The sequence below is a fragment of the Brassica napus genome, chromosome C2 (genome assembly GCF_020379485.1).
Source record: "Brassica napus cultivar Da-Ae chromosome C2, Da-Ae, whole genome shotgun sequence".
NCBI lineage: Eukaryota > Viridiplantae > Streptophyta > Magnoliopsida > Brassicales > Brassicaceae > Brassica > Brassica napus.
The window spans coordinates 21134882-21156474 of record NC_063445.1 but is presented as its reverse complement, the minus strand read 5'-3'; the positions used below and the strand labels follow the sequence as shown (position 1 = coordinate 21156474).

General features: G+C 31.5%; 1 protein-coding gene across 1 annotated transcript; it reads right to left on the bottom strand.

The window, feature by feature from the left end:
• Positions 1-1797: 1797 nt before the first annotated feature.
• On the bottom strand, positions 1798-5407 carry LOC111202915. The gene is made up of 7 exons (XM_022696120.2): positions 4767-5407; positions 4531-4617; positions 4239-4448; positions 3545-3709; positions 3358-3411; positions 2909-3055; positions 1798-2551 (listed from the first exon to the last, which is right to left on the bottom strand). Exons 1-7 carry the CDS (start codon positions 5058-5060, stop codon positions 2174-2176), a joined length of 1335 nt encoding a protein of 444 aa, XP_022551841.2. The 5' UTR covers positions 5061-5407; the 3' UTR covers positions 1798-2173.
• Between the last annotated feature and the right edge of the window lie 16186 nt (positions 5408-21593).

Below are 21593 nucleotides of genomic sequence, written 5' to 3'. Positions count from 1 at the left end.
GTTTTATATGCATACAAACTAAACATAGTGCTTTACGAATAGGGCGCGGGACAAACCTAATTGAGATTTGGACCATTGTTGGTTGTTATACTCAAAATAGTATAATAACATTGAAATTAACACATTTTTCTAAATGAAAAAAACGAATTCTGTTTTACTAAATTGTATCAAATTCAATGATATTTTATCCAAAACAAATATTTTAATCATTTTTATTCTGCGAATTATTTTATTATTGGTTAATTTTTAGGTAAATAATTAATGATCTATTGATTTAGAATTAGTTAATTAAATTTATGTGCAAAGTCTTGAACATCTTTTAAAATATAACGTAGGAAATACTAAATTTTGAGGAATTTAGTAACATGATGTATACTTGATTTAGTTTGAGTTAGGGGTATTAATCAGAAATATCACCAATCATGATGTAGTTAGAAATGTCACCAATCATGATGTAGGGGTATAAATTTTTGAGTTTGTCTTTGCATTATAATGTGGTAAAATTGAGTTATATTTTTGAGTTATCTCCTTCGCAAAATCAACAAATCAAATATTAAATCAACATCAAAGAAAATGGCATGTATTAGACATTGAGTTAACTTGAGTTGGTTGTCCACGTTTGTTTTCTTTTTCTAAGGAAATTTATCGACTTTTGAAACATGGCAATTGTCCAACATCTACTGTTGTATACAACAATTTATTTGCTAATAAATAAATAAATATTTTCAATAGTTATATACATCTATTTATTTGTTAGTCAGTTTCATTATAAAAAAACTTATTTCTATTCAATTACTTAAAATAAATGTTTTATAATTTAAATTGTTAATTTTTGGTAATTAAAATTTACATCCATAAATTTATTTTTATATGAGAGTTTTTTGTTATTATACATGTATATTTAGATAATTATTAATTTAATAGGTTTAAATTTTCTCTAATATATTTTAATTATTAAATTAGTAATAACTGTTATTATCTTTGTATTTATAATTTTTATTAATTTAAAAAATAATTACTACAATTTATAAAGTAAAAACATTACCAATCAATTTTATTAATTTTTAAATTCTTATCTTCTATACATATTCAAAATAATATATTTTTATTCAATAATAATTTATTTTAAATTAGTTTAATATTTATTTTTCTCTAATAAATACTTCATTATTTATATGTTTATACATTAATTATTTTATTTAAATCGTTACTGCAATTCATACTTCAAAAAAGTTACCAGTCAATAGATTTAATAAAATAATAACTCTTATTTTTACTGCAAACTTACTATATAAGTTTATAGTTTTTACCACATTAATTTTACTGCAAATTATATCGATTTGAAATACATACTGCAAATCAACCCTAATACTACGTATCACCGATAGGAGCCTTAGAGAGGGCTTCATTTGAAAAAAAATGTGTTGTAGGCTTGTAGCTTAAGTAATAAAAGAAGGCACATGGGGCGATTAATGAAAGACCATTAAAATCGGCATTTTAATAATGGTCCCATCCCATGTAAACAAACACATCACCACCTCTAATAGTTTCAACCTTTGCTTAATTCTTCATATTTTTGGGGTATTCGATAAAAATAGACAGTTCACAGTTATGCGACATGAATGTTTGAATCTAATCGTCAGAACTAACATTTATAACCATTTCCAATTATTATTTCAGTCTCTGCTCTATTTCCACAGAACTTGTCTTCTGGTCCACCAGTGACAAATCTTTCTGACCATTTTATATATATTTAAAATTTTGAGAAGAACCTTAATTAGTTGCGAGTACACGACATGAAAAATCAACATTCAATATCCTTTTCAATAGTCTACATTTACACATTGGTAACACTACTAAACATAAACATTGCAAAATCCATTATGCGATACCACATTCCTCATTAATAATAAACAAAAGAAATCCAAGGGAAAAATGTATAAAACTATCAAACCTTTTTTTTTGGTAAAAACTACCAAACTTTTTGTTACTAAAGAAACAACTCATCCACATGATATTTGCAAAATCACCTAGCCGCAAAGATACTTTTAAGTTCCTAATCTTTTTTTTTTTTTGAGAAAAGGCTTTTAAGTTCCTAATCTTCTAATCCCAAAATCCATTAAAGCACACAGCATGCTAGAATAACAACAATAATAGAACGTTTCTTGATCCTTCATGGACATCTAGGGTTTTTTCCTGGACCTCCATAATAAAAATAGTTACCCCACACACGATTCGTCCCACCTCTTATATCATAACAATTGGGATGATCAGCAAGAATCTTTAGATTCGAAACGGGAATAAGAGTATTGTCCCAATCAACCATTTGGAGATTCCGGAAATAAGATGCTTTACCAAAACCTTCACCTGCGAAATGGCCACTGCCCATTTGTGTCGAAGTGTGTGAACCACCAGGCCGGGTGTTCACAATCTCGCCTCCGAACTGGACCATGCTCCCATGTTGCCTTAGATGCGTGAATAGAAACGCCGGCCAGTACCCGACTAATGCACCCGACCCGAATTGTAGCCACCAGTGACCGTGCTTCGGATCCTAAGTAGTACATGTTACGAAGTTGCATTAACATCATTGTTATTATTATTATCATTAAAGTATTTAAGACTTTGTGGAGACACATCTTATAAATGACACGTTAAATGAGCTGGGTTGACGTAGGAAACATTGATGTGAAACATGTGCTTTGAATTCTTTCTTAACTGCTAGGTTTGATTGGTAACGTTTCTGAATTACATAATACCAAAAACATATCTATAATTCTATAGAAAATAGTGATTATCAAAAGGTTGCTTAATCATGAAATCATTATGCGATACTGCCACGTATCAACTAAGCAATGGTATAACTATAAGGTAAATTTTGATAATGGATATGGAGTAGTGAAGAGATTACCTTCCAGATCAATAAGCTTATATCGAATTGTCCACCTTTATAAGAAGATCTAGGAGAAATGGCTGCTCCGATCGCGATTCGACGGTTGGTTTGGACAAAACCGGAACACAACAAATTGTAGCAACCCGTTGTTCGGTATGCATCAGACTGAAAATCACTATCATTACTATTGTTAGAAAAATGTTAATTCAAGCAATAAAGTCAGTGGTGGAGCTAGATCTCACGTTTATATGGGTCATAACTCATTTATTAGAGACAAAAATATACATCTATGTGTTTTGAACCTAGGAACATGTGGGTCAATAGGAGAGATCTTGACCAAATTACCACAATAGCAACATGTAAAATGGCCTTACAAGTTTATATTTACTAATTTCACATGGGTCATTTGACCACCATGCTTCTAAGGTGGCTCCGCCACTGGTTAAAGTAATGAAGTAAACATTTACCGTCCAATAGGTGAAGAATCTTGGGTAAGTATCTCTATATAGCTCCGGGCTAATCTGTGCAACGTAATCAAATAAACTTATTAGTCTACAAAAAATCTAAATGGATAAAAAATGAATCTCATAATTAGTATAATTTTTTATTAAATATTTTTCTATAAAATAAATAAAATGAAAAATCGAGACGTACTTGCCAACCGGCTTCGATAGTATTAAGATCGTGAGTGAACGAACCGGCAATAACCCAAATCTGAGAGAGACTGAACTCGTATTGGCTAGTGACTCGTGGCGACCACACGTTTATACTCGCTTTTGCTCCGTAATATTGTCTCCCGGATACGTATCCTACCGCATGCTACACAAAAACTAACTTTATCATCAAAATAAAATATTATTTTCTATTTAAATGATAATTTATAGATTTTATATATTAAGGAAAATAAATATATAATTATTTATTTATTAAGTTTCAATTATGTTAATATTCTATTTGTTTTCAGTAATTACTACTCCTATTGCTATTTATTTATTAAGTTTCAATTATGTCTAAACTAACCTTTTGAATCTAAAAAAAAAACTTTAAAAAATACTATTAAACTGGTAAAAAAATAAATGTGTTTTACTGAATTTCATGTAAATTTCTAAACACTGAAAAAGAGAAAAAAGGAACAGAGAATAATCTTTTGACGATGTGAACAGAGAATAAACTTTTGTAATGTCACGCTACTCTTTTGAGACTTTGGAATACAAGAAAGTGTGTGATGGTCGTGCAAAAAAATAACGAAAAACCTGAGTTTTGGTATCATTCTACTATCTTTTTTCCTTTATAAGTTTATAGGTAAAAGAAAGCTCTGACTTTTTCTTGGATAATTATAGTAACTTACTTCGTGTCCGTTACTTGTGGAATCTCTCCTCACGCGCCTGATTTTCCGACCAAATCTCCGAACAGAACTTGCTCTTAACATGTCTTGTTCCGTTGTTCTTCTTATAGGAACCGTACCTTCTGGACATGACTCTCCGGTTAAACTCCACAGCTGAGAATCTTCACACGATTCATCATCTTTGCTATATCTTTTGGGCATCTCAGGCGGATCCTAATGTAAGAAAGATTGAAAACTTTGATGTTAGACTTATGGTTTTAAATGAAAATGGAGAAGAAGATGGAAAATAACTTACCATTGGTCTCTGTCCATGTAAGAGAGGATGATCGAAAGCTGGTTGCTGATGAGTCGGAACACAATCTATTGTATCTCCGTCTGAGCTCTGCAAGAAACATAACATACAGAGAACAAACAGAGTATAAACAGAGCAAAAACAGAGTAAAATGCTTGCATGTTGATGATAAAGTAAAATAGAGAGATCTGAATAAATACATTGATCAAGGACAACGCTGGGGGAGATAGAAAAATTACCTGAATAGTTTTAACGGCGGGCTTGTTGATCTTGAGAAGCTCATTTCTAATCAGTTTCAGCTTCTGTATCTCTTCTTGAGGCCGGAGAGTTTGATCTGAGGCAGTAAAATTGGAGGGAGAAGTGGTGTAGGAGAAAGAAGAAGAGACGAGGGAGAGTAACAGAATCAGTCTGAGAAATCTAGAAAAGACCATCTTAACGGACTTGAATGAAACCTGGTGTGGACTATGACGATGATGAAAACATCTGATGTGCTGTTGTTTTCTTCTTCTTGAGTGATTCAAAAGACTTAACATTTAATATGGTTTCTTATTGTTGTTCGTCTTCTTGATGTTTCTGACACATCTCCCAACAAACACATTAAACACATAATCGCTTTCTCTAAGGAAACCCAGATGTGATCAGAAGCAATAAAGAATGGATCAAGAAAATTTATTAGGGTTGAGTGTTGCGAAAGTTTTGGGCATGTGGGTACATAAGGAAATATAAATACATGGTTTATGATGAAATCAGAAGATTCATGTATCAAAGTTATGCAGATTTGTAAGAAGTAAATGGATAAAAGAAGAGAGAAAAGGAGAAGTAAACTTCATATATATGTGAGAGGAGTAATAATATATAGGGAAACTTGGTTTTGTGGTGATCATTCTTTGGTTTGAAGAAAGGGACCAGAGTTCAGATGAATACTGAGTACCTTTGAATTTGAGTTTCTTCAAACTTTATTACCCTCTCTTTCCACTTTCTTTTAAGTTTTTTTTTTTCGTTTTTTCACAGTTCATGTAGAACAAAATATGAGCCCGTTACGAATTTTGTTTGATGTTTTAGTTTAATAAAAACCATAAAAAATAAATCATTTTATTATAATTTGATGATTATTTTTTGCATATGTTGTTTGAGATTTATTTTATAATTAAAATCCGTTTTCACACATAAGTTCAAGTTAATATTTATGGTGCATAAAAGAATTGTTATAAACTTTGTACTTAGAATTATAAAAAATATTATACCTAAACGTTTAAACTGAACACAACCTGAAATAAGAAATTGAATGAAAAGTAAAAAAGAAATGAAAGTCAAATACACCAATCGTGTCAATGACAACATTATACATGTTCTTATGTACTAATTTAATGTTTTATTAAAAAATCTTTAAAATTTTATTTTGCTAAGACTTTTAAAAAAGGAAAACATTCTATTTTATAAATCTTTTTTTGATTTAAAAATTTAAAAAATAAAAATATATATTTAATACTCTTTTACAATTTTTTTAAGATTTTAAAAAATGAAAATTACTGTCATATGACCTATTACAATTATCTTCTCTTTAAAATTTCTAGAAAAAATAAATTACTATCAAATAATTATTTTTAGTTATTAATAAATAATTTTAAAATTACTATTTCTACAATTTGTATCAATACTAATTTTACACTTCTTTTGTTAGTTAAATAATTTTTAGTATCATGTTAATTATCAAATACTCTCTTAAAAATATTGTCAAATAAATTTTTACAATTCTCTTCTGGTTAGGACTTAAAAATATGATACAAATTTCTTTTGTTTAGGAATTTTATATATAAAAAAAGAAAACAACTATCAAATATTATTTTACATTTTTTTTAGGATTTTAGAAAAAGAAATTAATATTACATAATGTTTTATAATTATATTTTGTCTAGGATTTAGAAAAATAAAATTTCTATTAAATAATTATTTCTAGTTAATATTAACTATTTTAAAAAGTTGCCATTTTCAAAATACGTTTTTTTTTCAATATCACTAATAGTTTTAGAACTTTTCTTGTTAATTAAATAATTGTTACTATCAAGTTTATCATTAATTTTTTAACTAAAAATTGCTATTAAATAAAATTTTACAATTCTCTCTGTTAAAAAAAAAATCTTGATTGGTTAAGATTAGAAAAAATTTTTTTTTTTTTGAGAAATCTATTTTATTTAGGATTTTAGGAAAAAAAAATTATTTTCACATAATTTCAGTTTTTATTAACACATTGACTATCTAATTTTTTTTAATTAACACATGTAACAGTCATATTAGGTGAAATATTTGAAGTTAATTTTGGTTTATATTTTTCTAATACAAAATTATTAAAAATTAAAGTTAGTTAATTATAAAAAAGATTACTTTTACATTTTTATTTTATTTAGACTTTTAAAAAGAAAATTAATTATTTTGAAATTAGTTTTTCTTTTATATTTTTATACAACTATTTTATTTTTAATAGAAAAGTTTATGTTTAATTATTTATATTTTTGTCTTATACATATAAACACATATTCATCATATTCACACAAACTCATGTACGGCAACAACATAAAAATTAAAAATTATGTTAGCATCATAAGATGTAATAAGGATAATATAAGATGAGTTGTATCAAGAAATTAAAACAAAATACCCAGGTAATACTTTTCATGTAAATAAATATTATTGTGTTTTGTTAGAATAATATTTGGAAGCTTAAACCTAAATATAGATGTGAAATATTTGTAGCTATTTTTGGTCATAATTTTTTAACATACAATTATCTATTGAAAAGGAAAATTAGTTACTTATAAGAAAATAATAAGAGTACTTTTACAATTTTTTTTTAGTTAGGCTTTAAAAAAAAATAATATTATTTATTTTAAAGTTGTTTTTTCTTCATTTTTTTATTAAATACTTTATTGTACTTGTAGGATTTTACAATTCGTTTTTGCTTAACATTATTTTCTTAAAAGTTAATATTTATCTTTTATAATTCTCTATCTTTAATATCTCTTATAACAAACATTATAATAAAAAAATAATAATAACAATAATAATAATAAGACTATTAATTAATATTTATAATTATTTTTAACGCTGGATAATTATGTTATTACAACTATGAGAAATATTAGTTGACGATTCTACAATCGACAATTCTACATGCCGTATGAGGATTCACGCCTGACTGCATCACCTGAGCCGTCCTATGAGATCCACGCTTGACGGTACTTTTTGTGCCATGCTGCAGATCTCTTGTAAGCATTTTCTCCCTTAATTCGTATAATTTCGCTTTCTCCGGAATTGAAACTCATACCTCCTGGTGTAGAATCATTAATGAACCCTTGGTCAAACCACTGGACCAAGGGGGCTTGCACATTTATAATTATTTTTTTGAGAAAATCACTTTTATTATTTTAGTATATATATTTTTGATTATAAGATAGATTAACAACACATGTCCCAATATTAAATATATAATTGACTTGTGTCGCGATCATGCTTTTAACGTTTTTATTATTTTAGTATATATTTTTTGATTATGATAAAGTTTAACACATATCACATTTTTAAATATATAACAGACATGTGTCACAATCATGTTAATTATCAATTTTGAAGAACTAAGATCAATATAATCTTTTATAATTAAATTTTCATTAAAATTTTAGAAAAGGAAAATTATATTAAATTAATTGTTTTCAAATCTATTTTTAGGATTTTGAAAAAGGAAAATTTCTATAAAAAATTACTACTAAATATTTTTTAAAAAATTGTTTTTACTATTAAATAATTTTTGAAAGTAGTTTTGTTTTTCCAAAATTCGTTTTTGTTATCTTATTATATATATTTTTAATCATTATATATTTAAACACATGTCAATATTAGAAGAAAAATTTTTATCAAAAAATATTTTGCAATTATCTTTTTATTAGGGTTTAAAAAAAGAAAATTACCATTAAATAATATTTTTAATTATTTTTAATAAAATTCATTTTTGTTAATATCTTAATATATATATTTTTAATTATGAAATAGATTAACACATGTCACAATCTTAAATATATAATTACCATGTGTCGCGATCATGTTAATTAGCAACTTTGAAGAACCAAACTTTATATAATAAGATACTATATTAATATTCCATGCATGCATGTTGCAGTTAAGAAAATATGAAGGGGATAACATCTTTTATTCCACAGTGTTACTTGTGGAATAGTGAACAGTTATCTTATTAATTCTCAAAGCAAATATATTATTATAGGTCCCTATTATTATATGATCACTTATCTTTTGTATTTAAGGTGTGGAGTTTACTGTACGTAGTCTCTTTAATCAGAGATTAAAACTATGCTTATAATTTAATCTTCTCTTCAAGCTGGAAGAAGAAGAAAATACAACAACAAAAAAACTATGAATTTGCGGAAAACAGGAAAACAAAACGAGTTTATTGATACAAAACATTATTATAGCATAGTACAAGTTGTGAAATTAAATTGTCGAGCCTCGAGAGTGTCTATTCGTTAAAACACAATCATATTGTCTCTCAAAATTGAGGGATTGCTTTAACCAAAGCATGCTTAGTTCGTCTTTTTTTTTTAAAGAAACATGCTAAATTGAATCGTATGTATGTTGACCAATATTATAAGATTCCAGCGACATTATATTGCAACTTTATACGAATTTAATATACTTATTTTAAGATAATATTTATAAGTAGGTCGTTATAATGAAAGGGGGTCAATAGGTGGTAATGTAAGTTGGGGAAGAAAGTGGGTGCAGTCCTCGTAGGGACATATATTCAGTAGCGGATCTAGGATAAATTTCTATCCGGGGCAAAACAACAAGACACCAGTAATATATTTACAATTCAAATTTTCTTCTAGAACATTAATAAAATTCTAAGCAAAATTACACACAAAAAAATTATGGGGGGGAGGGGGCACTCGCTCCCCACCTAGTTCCGCCAATGCATATATTGATGATCCTTATGTTAGCCCATTTACAATCAAGTAATGGGCAATCCCTCTTACATTTTGTAAATAATTCAAAAGTTGTTGTTGTTGATAAGTCTTGTGTCTTTAGAATCTTTTACCATAATGTATTTCTGGGGAAGATCTGTATATCATTTACCCTTTGAGTTAAAAGCTTTACACTACAAGAAAACACAAATTTAACGACGGCCAAAATCGTCGTTATTTCCTCGTAAAAGAAGAGTTACGAGGAAATGGCGATAAAAGGCGTTTCGCCGTTATACGTTTGTCGTAAGAGAAGATTCGTCGCCATTTCCTCGTCCATTAGCGAGGTTATATTTTCCACGTAAAGAAGAATTAAGTTTTCCTCGTAAAGACCACGTGGGCTTTCCACGTAACGCGGTCGTTGTGCTTCCTCGTAATAAACTCGAAAAGGATTCGTCGTAAAAGACCCGCAAAAACCTCTAAATATATTCGTCGTAATAAAAACGTAAAGAACACGAAAATATTTCGTCGTAATTGAATCGTAAAGTATACGAAATAGAATCCACGTAAAATCCTCGTTAATAGTTCCTCGAGATTTTGTCGTTAATTTTCCACGTTAATACATCGGGAATTAGCGACGAAATTACTTTGTTTTCTATTTACTGAATTTATAAATAAAAATAAAATAAAAATTACATCTATTTAATTTATTAATAAAATTTTAATTGAAATTAAATCGAATAGAAATTTTTTTTTTGGCCGAATCAAAATGAAATTATATAATATATAAATAAGTTTTGAATTTTAAAATACAATAACAAAAAAAAAAACTAATGCTGCATTGCCGCGTCGTAGAATTCCTCGCTCCTTCTCGAGAGATCTGCCTCGTTGACTTGCACGGATGTCTCGCCTGGAATGGGGTTTTGTTGTTTCATGGTCCTGAACATGGCCTCCCATTCCGGATTTGTGGCCGCTATGACGTCCAAGAAGTTCTCGAGACCACTCATACGAGCTGTGAACGACGTTTTTGTCGAGGCCAACTCGTTTTGTGTCGACGTCAGCTGATGTTGTGTCGTCTCCAACACGTCGCGCAGCTGAGAGACTTCATCATCCCGTCTCTGGCCATAAGAGGAAGTCGCTCTCGGAACATCGTTGACGGAACCAATCCCCAACACACGTCCCTTTTTCCTAGGAGCGACCTTAAAAAACAATAAAATATATATTAAAATTTAAATTTTAAAGTAAAATGGAATTAATAAAAAATTTATATAAAATTTACCTCCTCGTAAATTCTATCCACTTCTATTGTGGATAAGACGACGGGTGATCCGTCGGCGGACTCCTGCGCCAGCTGGGTCTCACGCTCGTCAATACGAGCTGCCACATCATTGTAGATCTTCTCAGACTTCTCATCTACAAATCCGCCCGCCTTGTTCTTGTGGGTCCGATCGAAAAGTTCCATAAGAGTCGGTAAACGTCCCAACTCCTTGACCTAAAAACAGTTAAGAAAGTTTTTATTATATATATATATATATATTAAAAATCAAAAAGTTAAATATTTAAATTACGTACCATTTCCAAACGGACGCGGGCGTGTGGCTTTTGGCCCGTACTATGTTGCATCGCCCTGTGGCCGTGCTCATCTACCGAGTTACGGAAGGCGGAGCAAGACTGGGCGACTCTCATGGCATCAGGATCCCTCCAATAACGGATGAGGCCATCCCACACGTCCGTGGTGATGGTTGAGGGTTTGCCCCGCTCATAGCCCTTCACGATCCAGTCAGCCTTCCAGTTGGAGACCGTGTCCAACAAACGTTTCTTCGCCTTGTCGATAAACTCTTTCCGCACCTTCTCAGTGACCCCCATGGACCAATTAAATTTTTGCTGCAAAAAAAAAATATTAATAATTAGTTTAGAAAAATAAAATTTAAAAAAATATAAATCAGGAATAAATTGTAAAAACTTACAGCGTAAATCTTGAACCACGTCCTTCTGATGTAGATCGGAGTGGATTTCTAGTTGGGATGTGCCATGGAGAAGTAACCTTTAATCGTCTCGGTTACTTCTGTTGCAAGACAGTTATCAACCCCAAACCTGAAAAAAAAAAACAAATTTAAAGTTTTAAATATTTATTAAAGCCACAAATGAATTTAAAAAAATTAATGTAACATACATACCAGAGAGTTCCGTCAAGTCGGTCGGGGTCTATGATCGGTAAGCCTTCTCTGCCTGGCAAACCGAGAATGTCCTCAACAGTGTACTGAGAGTAAGGACAACTCGGTGGCACCATCAAATCAGCATGAACCTGATTGGCGGGCATCTGAGGAGGCACATGAGGAGCTGGCATCGGATGAGGAGCTATCGGAGGAGGCACATGAGGAACTGATGGCGATGCCGTAGAAGAAGGCGAGACTCTCTAAGAAGATTGAGTCTCGGGGACGGTCTCCTGCTGACCCGAAGAACCGGGAGCTGAAGAAGAACCGGGAAGTGAAGGCGGGTCTAACCGACTACCCGGTGGACCGAACATCTGCGAGTAGTGAGCAGTACGCTGGTGCTTGCGAATAGTCTGCAAAATTTAAATTTCTAAATTAAAGTCAAGAGTAAAAAAAAAATTATGAACAGTATTAACTACGTAATTAATAAAATTACGAAACCTAAATTTTCTAAACTAATTTCGTAAACTAAATTCCCTAAACTAACCACCTAATCTAAATTCCCTAAACTACTTAGAGAGGAATGAGAGACTTACCATGGTGAGGAAATAGAGAGGCTGTAGAGAGGAAATAGAGAGGAAATGAAGAGGGCCTGCGGTTTCGCCTATATATAGGATTACGGTTCGTCGAAGATTAATCGCAAAATAACGAGGAAAGACAGATGCCCGTCTTTCGTTTCGTCGCAAGGCTCACGCAAATTAACGAGGAAATACAGAGGCCCGTGTTTTTTTTGCGAGGAAATACAGAGGCCCGTCTTTTATTTTACGTCGTTCTTGCGACGATTTTTGTTTTTATCATCGATTTTACGTGCAAATGGCGAGGCTTTTTTTGCTAACCCCTAAAATCTTAAACCCCAAACCTCAAACCCTATCTTTCTTATCTCCAAACCTCAAACCCTATCTTTCTTATATTTCTTATCTTATACTTCATATATTTCTAACTCTTTAACTTCAATATATATATTTTTTTGAATTTGAAAGGTTTAATACGTTGAAAAACAATTTTACAATATCTTACGTATCAAATATGAAAGGTTTAATATGTGTTTCCAATATCTTACGTATCTCGTCATATGTGTTTCCAATATCTTTTTTCTCTTTTTTTTTTTAAGTTTATATAAAATAGAAAATAATTTTTTTTAGGGTTTGCACATTTGGGGTTTAGGGATTTGGGTTTCATTTTAGTTTAGGGTTTATATTTACCGATGTCCTCGTTTGTATGTCGATGTCCTCCTTCATCGACATACAAACTGCAACAAATATAAAACTAACGTAATAATAAAATAGAAAATGGATATTAAAGATATTGTTGTCAACAAAATCAAATAATGACACCTATTATAGAGTTATCAGTTTTGCATTTAATATGTAAATTAGAGATATTTTCTCTAATTTCTTTTTTTTTTCGCTGAAAATGCATTACTTATAAAAATTGTCAACCAAAACACAAGTTCTCGCCAAGAAATTAAAAACAGAGCCTCAAACTCTAATTTATTTTCTTGTATTTATTTTTATTCTTCTTTCTTTCACTTTGGAATGTAAACAATAATATATACAGAGATGAAGCAAAAGATAGAAAGAGAATATTTTTACTATGTGAAATTAATACTGAGGATAGAAGAACAACAAAGCTCTTCTTCTCCGACTATAGTTGGTGATTATATTTTTTCTTTCAAATTTTTTTTATTGGATCTTACTGATTAATCTTAGGATTATAATTTTTTAGAGATTGATTTCTCTTTGATTTTGATAAATTAAGGGTTTTGATTTTGGATTTGAGATGAGTTAGTCTAATAATATTAATATCTCATGTTCTTTTTTTAAGATGGTTTTTATGAGATGAATATGAATAATTAATAATTAATTTAGATTTATAATTATTTGGGAGTTGGTTTTTTTTTGGATTTTGATCAAGAAAAAGATTTGATTTTTGATTTAAGATCAACTAGTTTTAATGATGAGGAGGTGGATCAACATGTAAAAGCTTCAGGAAATTTAATTATTGTTACAACAAAACAGAAGCAAGTATTGTATGATATAAAGTCCGTCTAAAAATGCCATTCATTTGGGTTTATCTTCACATTGGGTAGTTCATGGTAATGAAAATGTAACCGGATATTATACATAATAATAGAACGTTTGTAAAATAAATGGTTAACATGACCATAAATAAATGATATACGTTTAAATTACCAAATTATAATTAAAACATCAAATTCTAAAAATACTACCTGGTTATTCAACCACGCGTCTGTGGTCGGGTGGTCAAGACGTTCCGTAGATTCCTAAAAGGATCCGAATTCAAATCTGCATCATTCCAGATTTCCACGCGTGTGATCACCGGAGTTTTCACATTCTCTCCGGAGAATGGTTTATCATTGTTTTTTTTTGTTCCTAAGTGGTTATTCCAATTATTTTATTATTAGTCCGATAAAAATTGTTAATGAATAATGTTTCTTTCCAGGTAGATGCAGCCAAATTCGATCAGTGACAAACAAGTAGTTATTGCTATCGGTGACTACAGAACACTCAAATTTCCAATATGAATGTCCTTCACTTGATCTAACGAAGGTGATCATGAAAGATGCAAAACCATCTAGGTGGATGAATCGTCTTATGAAGTAGTTGGAAATGTTTGTGGGTATTTAAAATATTCCTTGACATAAATATTGCTAGTATGGTGTAATGTGCATGAAAATCAGTATGTATCCGGCATGTTGTTTTTTAGTTTTTGATGGTTAGATATAATTTAACAACTGGATAATGTTATGTATTTCTATATATGTTTAATATAATTGATTTTATTTAAATATAACCAGATTTGTTGATGTTTATGTTTAAGTATAAATTATACTCCCTCCGTTTTTTTTTTAATATAAGTCGTTTTGGAGAAATTTTTATGTTCCAAATTATATGACGTTTTCGGTTTTCTATGCAAAATTTATTAACACTTAGTGTTATATGACTAATGATAATATACATTCTATCCCCTAGACTATATTTGCGAAGTGATTTTGCCAAATGTCCTATCTACAATCATTTTTACAAAAAAAATGATGACATGACTAACAAAATTGATGACATGACTTATAGTTAATATGACATGGACAATCACATTTATTACTGACATATATTTTTGGTACACTTTATAGAATATTGCAATAACTAATACATTACATTTAATGTTGATTTATATTTTAGTCGGATCAATGAGAAGGATGTCATCAATTTCTTGTTCAGGTTCATGAACTTCATTTATTTGTTCTTCTTGCAATGGTGGTTCTTCTCCTATGATGATTCGTCCTTGAGGTGTAACTTTGATCACGGCTAACCAATTTATACCCGACTCTCTCATCCGAGGGTATGGAAGGAAGCAAACTTGGTCTGCTTGTGAAGCTAAGATGAAGGGCTCGAATTTGTTGTACCTCCGGCCACCGTTGACATCTACAACACCGAATTTGTTCAACCGAACACCTCTATTGACGACGGGGTCGAACCATTCACACTTGAAGAGGACGCATTTTAGCTTCAATATCCCTGGGAATTCGACTTCAATAATCTCCGTCAAGATTCCGTAGAAATCTGTTTCTCCTTTCACACAAATTCCATAGTTACTGGTTGCCCGCTGTTTACCATACTCATATGTGTGAAAAGTATAGCCTCGTGTGAAATACATCTGTGATGTGGTGACCTTTACAAGTGGGGATTGAATTACTTCGTGTAACCACTTAGGATAATCTGCATCGTCGTCATAATCAACCTATTTAAAAATAAAAAGAACGTTGAAATACAAATCATTCATGTATGAAAATTTTAAAAGTATTTGATTAATACATGATTCTTCAACCACTTAACAAAGTGTTGATCTTTTCTTTTGTCTACGTCACTTGTGGATATACCAGGAAATGTTTCTTCGACTTGTGAAACAAACATGCTGTAAAATCACATTTTACATGAATTAATCTCTCTCAATTATATAATGTATACTCAATTTAAGTTACCTTTCAAAATAACGCATCAATGGATCCTCGCAATTGAGTAGAATATAGGTGTGTGCACTATGAGCGTCTTCTTCACTCGACCACCAAACCTGTTTTGATTTCCCACCAAGTCGTCCAATCTGGCTAAAGATTTCTGGAACACCAACAACTGCATATGTGGGCGCAACGCCACCATCATCATATCTTCTTGGAGCTCTTCTTCGGGTACGTACTTTTGACGCAAAGTAGTACGATGTGAAGTGAGAAACTTCTTCTGTCAAACTTCCAGCAATTATAGAACCTTCAACTTTGGCGAGGTTCTTTGCTTTTCCCTTCAAATATTTCATGGCTCGCTCGTACTGATACATCCATCCGTAATGTACCGGTCCACGAAGCAATGCCTCATATGGGAGGTGAATAGCTAGATGCTCCATCACGTCAAAAAAGCCTGGAGGAAATATCTTCTCCAAGTTGCACAATAAGATAGGAATGTTCTCCTGAAGCTGTTCTACGACTTCTTCTTTAAGAGTGCGTGTGCTCAAATCCCTGAAAAATGCTCCAATGCCTATTCCAAAAACAATTAAACACATTGTTAGTCAAATACTATTATTGTAAACTAAACCAATTTAATATTATTGTCCTATTGTAAACTACCTGCAAGTGCTTCATGTACGTTTGTTGGAAGTAGCTCCGCAAATGCAAATGGCAGAAGTCGTTGCATAAAGACATGACAATCATGACTCTTCATCCCGGAGAACTTTTGACCCTTTTCAACACATCTTGAAAGATTTGAAACATACCCATCAGGGAACTTCACTTCTGATGCCACCCAATTGAACAAAACAGACTTTTTTTCTGAAGACAATCTAAAAATTGGAACGGGAACTTGGCCATTGCTTTTTATATGTAACTCACTTCTTGAGCAAATATCCGGCAAGTCCAACCTCGATTTTATGTTGTCTTTTGTCTTCCCTGGGACATTCAATATTGTATTCATGATGTTCTCAAAGAAATTCTTCTCTATATGCATCACATCAAGGTTGTGGCGCAGAAGAAGATCCTTCCAATATGGTAACTCCCAAAATATACTCTTCTTGTGCCAGTTGTGATGAACACCGTAAGAATCAGGCATATTACGAGGGACATGCCAATTACCATCCCAGCGAACTGTTTCGTTAGCTCCGTAGTAGTCGATTTGCGCTTCAATTTGTTCTCCAGTTAGATATGGAGGCGGAGTGTCTCTCACAACCTTTTTGTGCCTAAACAAATTCTTGTTTCTTCGGTACGGATGGCCAACTGGAAGAAATCGACGGTGACAATCGAACCAACTTGTCTTTCTACCATTCTTCAGTTGAAATGCATCTGTCGTTCCATTACAATATGGACAAGCTAATCTCCCATGTGTAGTCCATCCAGACAACATCCCATAGGCAGGAAAGTCACTTATGGTCCACAAAAGCATAGCTCGCATCGTAAAATTCTTCTTCGTTGAGCAGTCATACGTCCTCACCCCTGTTGACCACAAATCCTTCAACTCTTTTATCAGTGGTTGTAGGAAAACATCAAGTGACCTTTTTGGATGCTTCGGACCGGGTATTAATATGGTCAAGAATAAAAACTCCCGTTGCATGCACATCTCCGGTGGCAGGTTGTATGGCGTAAGAAAGACTGGTCACAATGAATATTGTCTCCCTGACATTCCAAATGGACTAAATCCATCTGTGCATAATCCGAGGTACACATTCCGGCTATTGCTAGCGAAATTCGGATGTACTTTGTTAAAATGTTTCCAGGCTCTTGCATCTGATGGATGAGTCATCTCACCATCCGTCTGAGTATGCTCGGCATGCCACCTCATCTTTCCAGCAGTCTGCTCCGATTGGTACAATCTTTTCAATCTATCTGTAATTGGTAGGTACCACATCCTTTGGTACGGTACCCTATTACGTCCCCTTCCTTGCGGCTTGAATCGTGATTTCTTGCAGAATCGACATTCTTCCAACTTCTCATCATCTCCCCAGTAGATCATGCAGTTGTCGATGCAAACATCTATCATCTCCGAAGGCAACCCAAGACTATAAACCAGTTTCTGAATCTCATAATAAGAATCAGCAGACTCATTGTCTTCCGGCAAATACTCTTTAAATAAATCAGCTCATTCGTTCATGCAACTTTCAGGTAGATTGTGATCAGTTTTAATATTCATCATTCTAGCAGCCAATGACAATTTAGAGAGACCTTCTCTACAACCACTGTAAAGTGGTTGATTTGCCGCATCTAACATTTCATAAAACTTTTTTGAATCTATGTTAGGTTCTTCATCTTCATCATCATGAGCTACGAATGCATCAGTTACCATATCATGAACCCTATCATAATCTACCATTGCCTGATCCTCCTGATGGTAACTATGTGCATTATGCAATTGATGATCAACCGGTTCTTCTTGAAAGTTGCTATTACTACTACTAGCTTCATTCTGATCATAACTATAACCTTCTCCATGTTGAAACCAGATATAATAATTTGGCGTGAAACCTCTATTTACTAAATGCTTCCAAACATTTTCACGATTTGCCAACTTTGAATTGTTACATTTTCTACAAGGACAGAATATTTTACCGCTTTCTTGGGCGAGCGGTGTAGAATCTGCTTGATGCATAAAACGCTCCAACCCAGCAAGATATTCTTTCGTCACTCTCCCGTTAGCATCTCTATGCATATACATCCACCTCCGCAACTCGAAAATATTTCCCAAGCCCGACATTTTTTTCACGTTTTTTTTTCTTGTTGGTGTGCTTAAAATTATGTTCAAACCTCCATATTTATAGAAAATTTTCGAATCTGGTAGTTGAATTTTGCTACGAATTTACGACGAAATATTAGGTTGGTGGCAAAAAAAACGTGTTAAGTTGGTGGATTTCTCGTTCTTTCCTCGTAAGTTATTTCCTCGTAAAAATCATGCTAATTTTACGACGAATTTGCGACGAAACACATTTTTCTCGGAAAAACCACGTCAACTTACGACGATTTTACGAGGAAACGCATTACTCGGTATTTTACAAGGCCGTTACGAGGAAACTTTATTTCCTCGCAATTTCATCGTTAAGTCAACGTAATTTCACGAGGATTAGTTTTCATCGTTAAATTTCCTTGCTAAAACTGTGTTTTCTTGTAGTGTTATGAGTAAGAATCAAACATCCAAATAAATAAGTGTTGATATTTTGATCTCCTGAAGCACACACTAGACGAGCAGTAAAGGCAAGAACACAACTTTGTTAACCCAGTTCCCTGCCTCAAACCGGTACATCTAGAGAGGGATCTCTTGCCCTCAACTTTCACTATGGATCTGAGTAATTTTCACAATACATCTATACATTTAACCTAACGTATTATTGCATTATTGGGCTTCGACAATATGTCTAACCCACATATCTCTCTTTTTCTTCTTCTTGTAAATCTGTAAGCCCAACCTGTTCCGTATAGACTTGGCTTTGTCTGGTCAAACTCACAATAAGAAATGTGAACTTGGCTAATATAATACCAGACTCAACTCCCCACCTAGTTCTGCCACTGCATATATTGATGATCCTTCTGTTAGCCCATTTATAATCAAGTAATGGGTAATCCCTCTGACATTTTGTAAATAATTCAAAAGTTCATGTCGCTCATAAGTTTTCTCTTTAGAATCTTTTACCATAATGTATTTCTGGGGAAGATCTGTATATCATTCACCCTTTGAGTTAAAAGCTTTTTGAGTAAGAATCAAACATCCAAATAAAATCAGTGTTGAGATTTTGATCTCCTGCAGCACACACTAAACAAGCAGTAAAGGCAAGAACACAACAAGTTTGTTAACCCAGTTCCCGGCCTCAAACCGGTACATCTGGAGAGGGATCTCTTGCCGTCAACTTTCACTATGGATCTGAGTAATACAAGCTTATTCTTTGCTTACAAGAACCCTAGAGAGATAGCCGCTTAATCTTGCTTGCTTCCGTTACAAGACATAAGAGCTAAACATATATATGCATCTATACATTTAACCTAACGTCTTATTGCATTATTGGGCTTCGACAATATGTCTAACCCATATCTCTCTTTTTCTTCTTCTTGTAAATCTGTAGGCCCAACCTGGCCTATATAGACTTGGCTTTGTCTGGTCAAACTCACAATAAAAAATGTGAACTTGACTAATATAATGCCAGACTCAACTCAATCAAAATAGCATCCGCTGGTTTAAAAATATGACGAATAATCGAACTCATCTATTTTTTTGTTTAGAAATATCATTTGTATTATTATTTTTAAAGTATTTATATGTCTAGTTATTAAACTAAATTTCACAAGGCTAATTATTTCTCATTATTTTGTATCAAACGGGCGGGGTGATTCGAATATGGTAGTATCTTCCATAAACTCATTACATCGGTACCATTAAAAGACGACCATTCTCAAATTATATCTTTAATAAAAAATACAGTTTTCTTAAAAATATCATTATTTTTACAAGAAATTAATAAAATTCTTTAATGACATTTAAGTTTTTTGGTTTTGGGTCTACAGATACACATAAATGGATCTATAAATATCAATACCATTAAAAGATGATCATTCTCAAATTATACCCTTAATGAAAATTACAGTCTTCTCAAAAATACTCTTATTTTTACAAGAAATTAATAAAATTCATTAATGACATCTAAGTCTTTTGGTTTTGGACCTACAGATACACCTAAATAGATCTATAAATAATGAGTTTATATATATATATAGAAAAGATATACTAACTTTAAATTTAATATAAGTATAAATATATTATGAACTATAAATAAATGAACAAACATAAAAATATTATTTTCTTAAATATACATATCAATATTCAAAATAAATCATTTGAATATCATACAAATTTTCAATACAAACCAAAACTCTATATCCTACACCATATATCATATACATATTTGAATATCATTTTTCCATGTATAATGTCATTTTATACATAATATTTATATGACAATTACGAGTGTTCAAAAATATTTTAAAACCTATCTTAAAATCGAATTTTAAATCTAAAATAAAAACACAAACTTATAATAGGCTATTAATAACGAAAATAAATTAATATTGTCATATCAATAATTTTTTTTATATTATCATTTTTTATTTGGATAACATAATAAAATTTCATCAAATTGTAAGGAATCACTAATTTATGTAATATTAAAAAATATATGAGTAATTAATCAATTTTTTTTTAAATACTATCAGATATTTTGTGTTTTATCGGATCAATGGTATCAGATCTCATGTTAATAGTGAGTTTTTGGGTTTTTACCGGGTTATATCGAATTTTTTGTTAAATCCGAACAGGATAATATACAATGTATCTATAGGTTCAACCATGAATCTAGGTCAGATATAAAAACAAATCTTAAAACTCAAACATTATTATAGAACAACTACCATATTTCGAACAAATACCATATTTTGAAGAGAGAAAAAAACAAATGATAAAACCTTAAAATTCAATTGTTATGGTTCGAAACAAAAATAATAGTAGTTTGTAAATCAGTTTTCGATCAATAAATGAAAAACAAACAAACCCGGATCAAAATATAAGAATGGGTTGGACCTGCTTTTGTTATATTCAAGTTATTATTGAAAAAAGAAAATCGATCCGATATATATATTTTTGGGCAATTCTCTTAAATAGATCTTTTTAAGTTTTTATCACAAAAATAGATATCAAAAACTAAAATGACCAAAATAGCACTTTTTATTTTGAAAATTTTAACTTTTTTTTTATTTTTAAACCCTAAATCCTAAACCCCACCCCCTTAACTCTAAACCCTAATGTCTAGATTAATTAACCCTAGGAGTATAAGTGTATATTTATTTCTTTTTAGA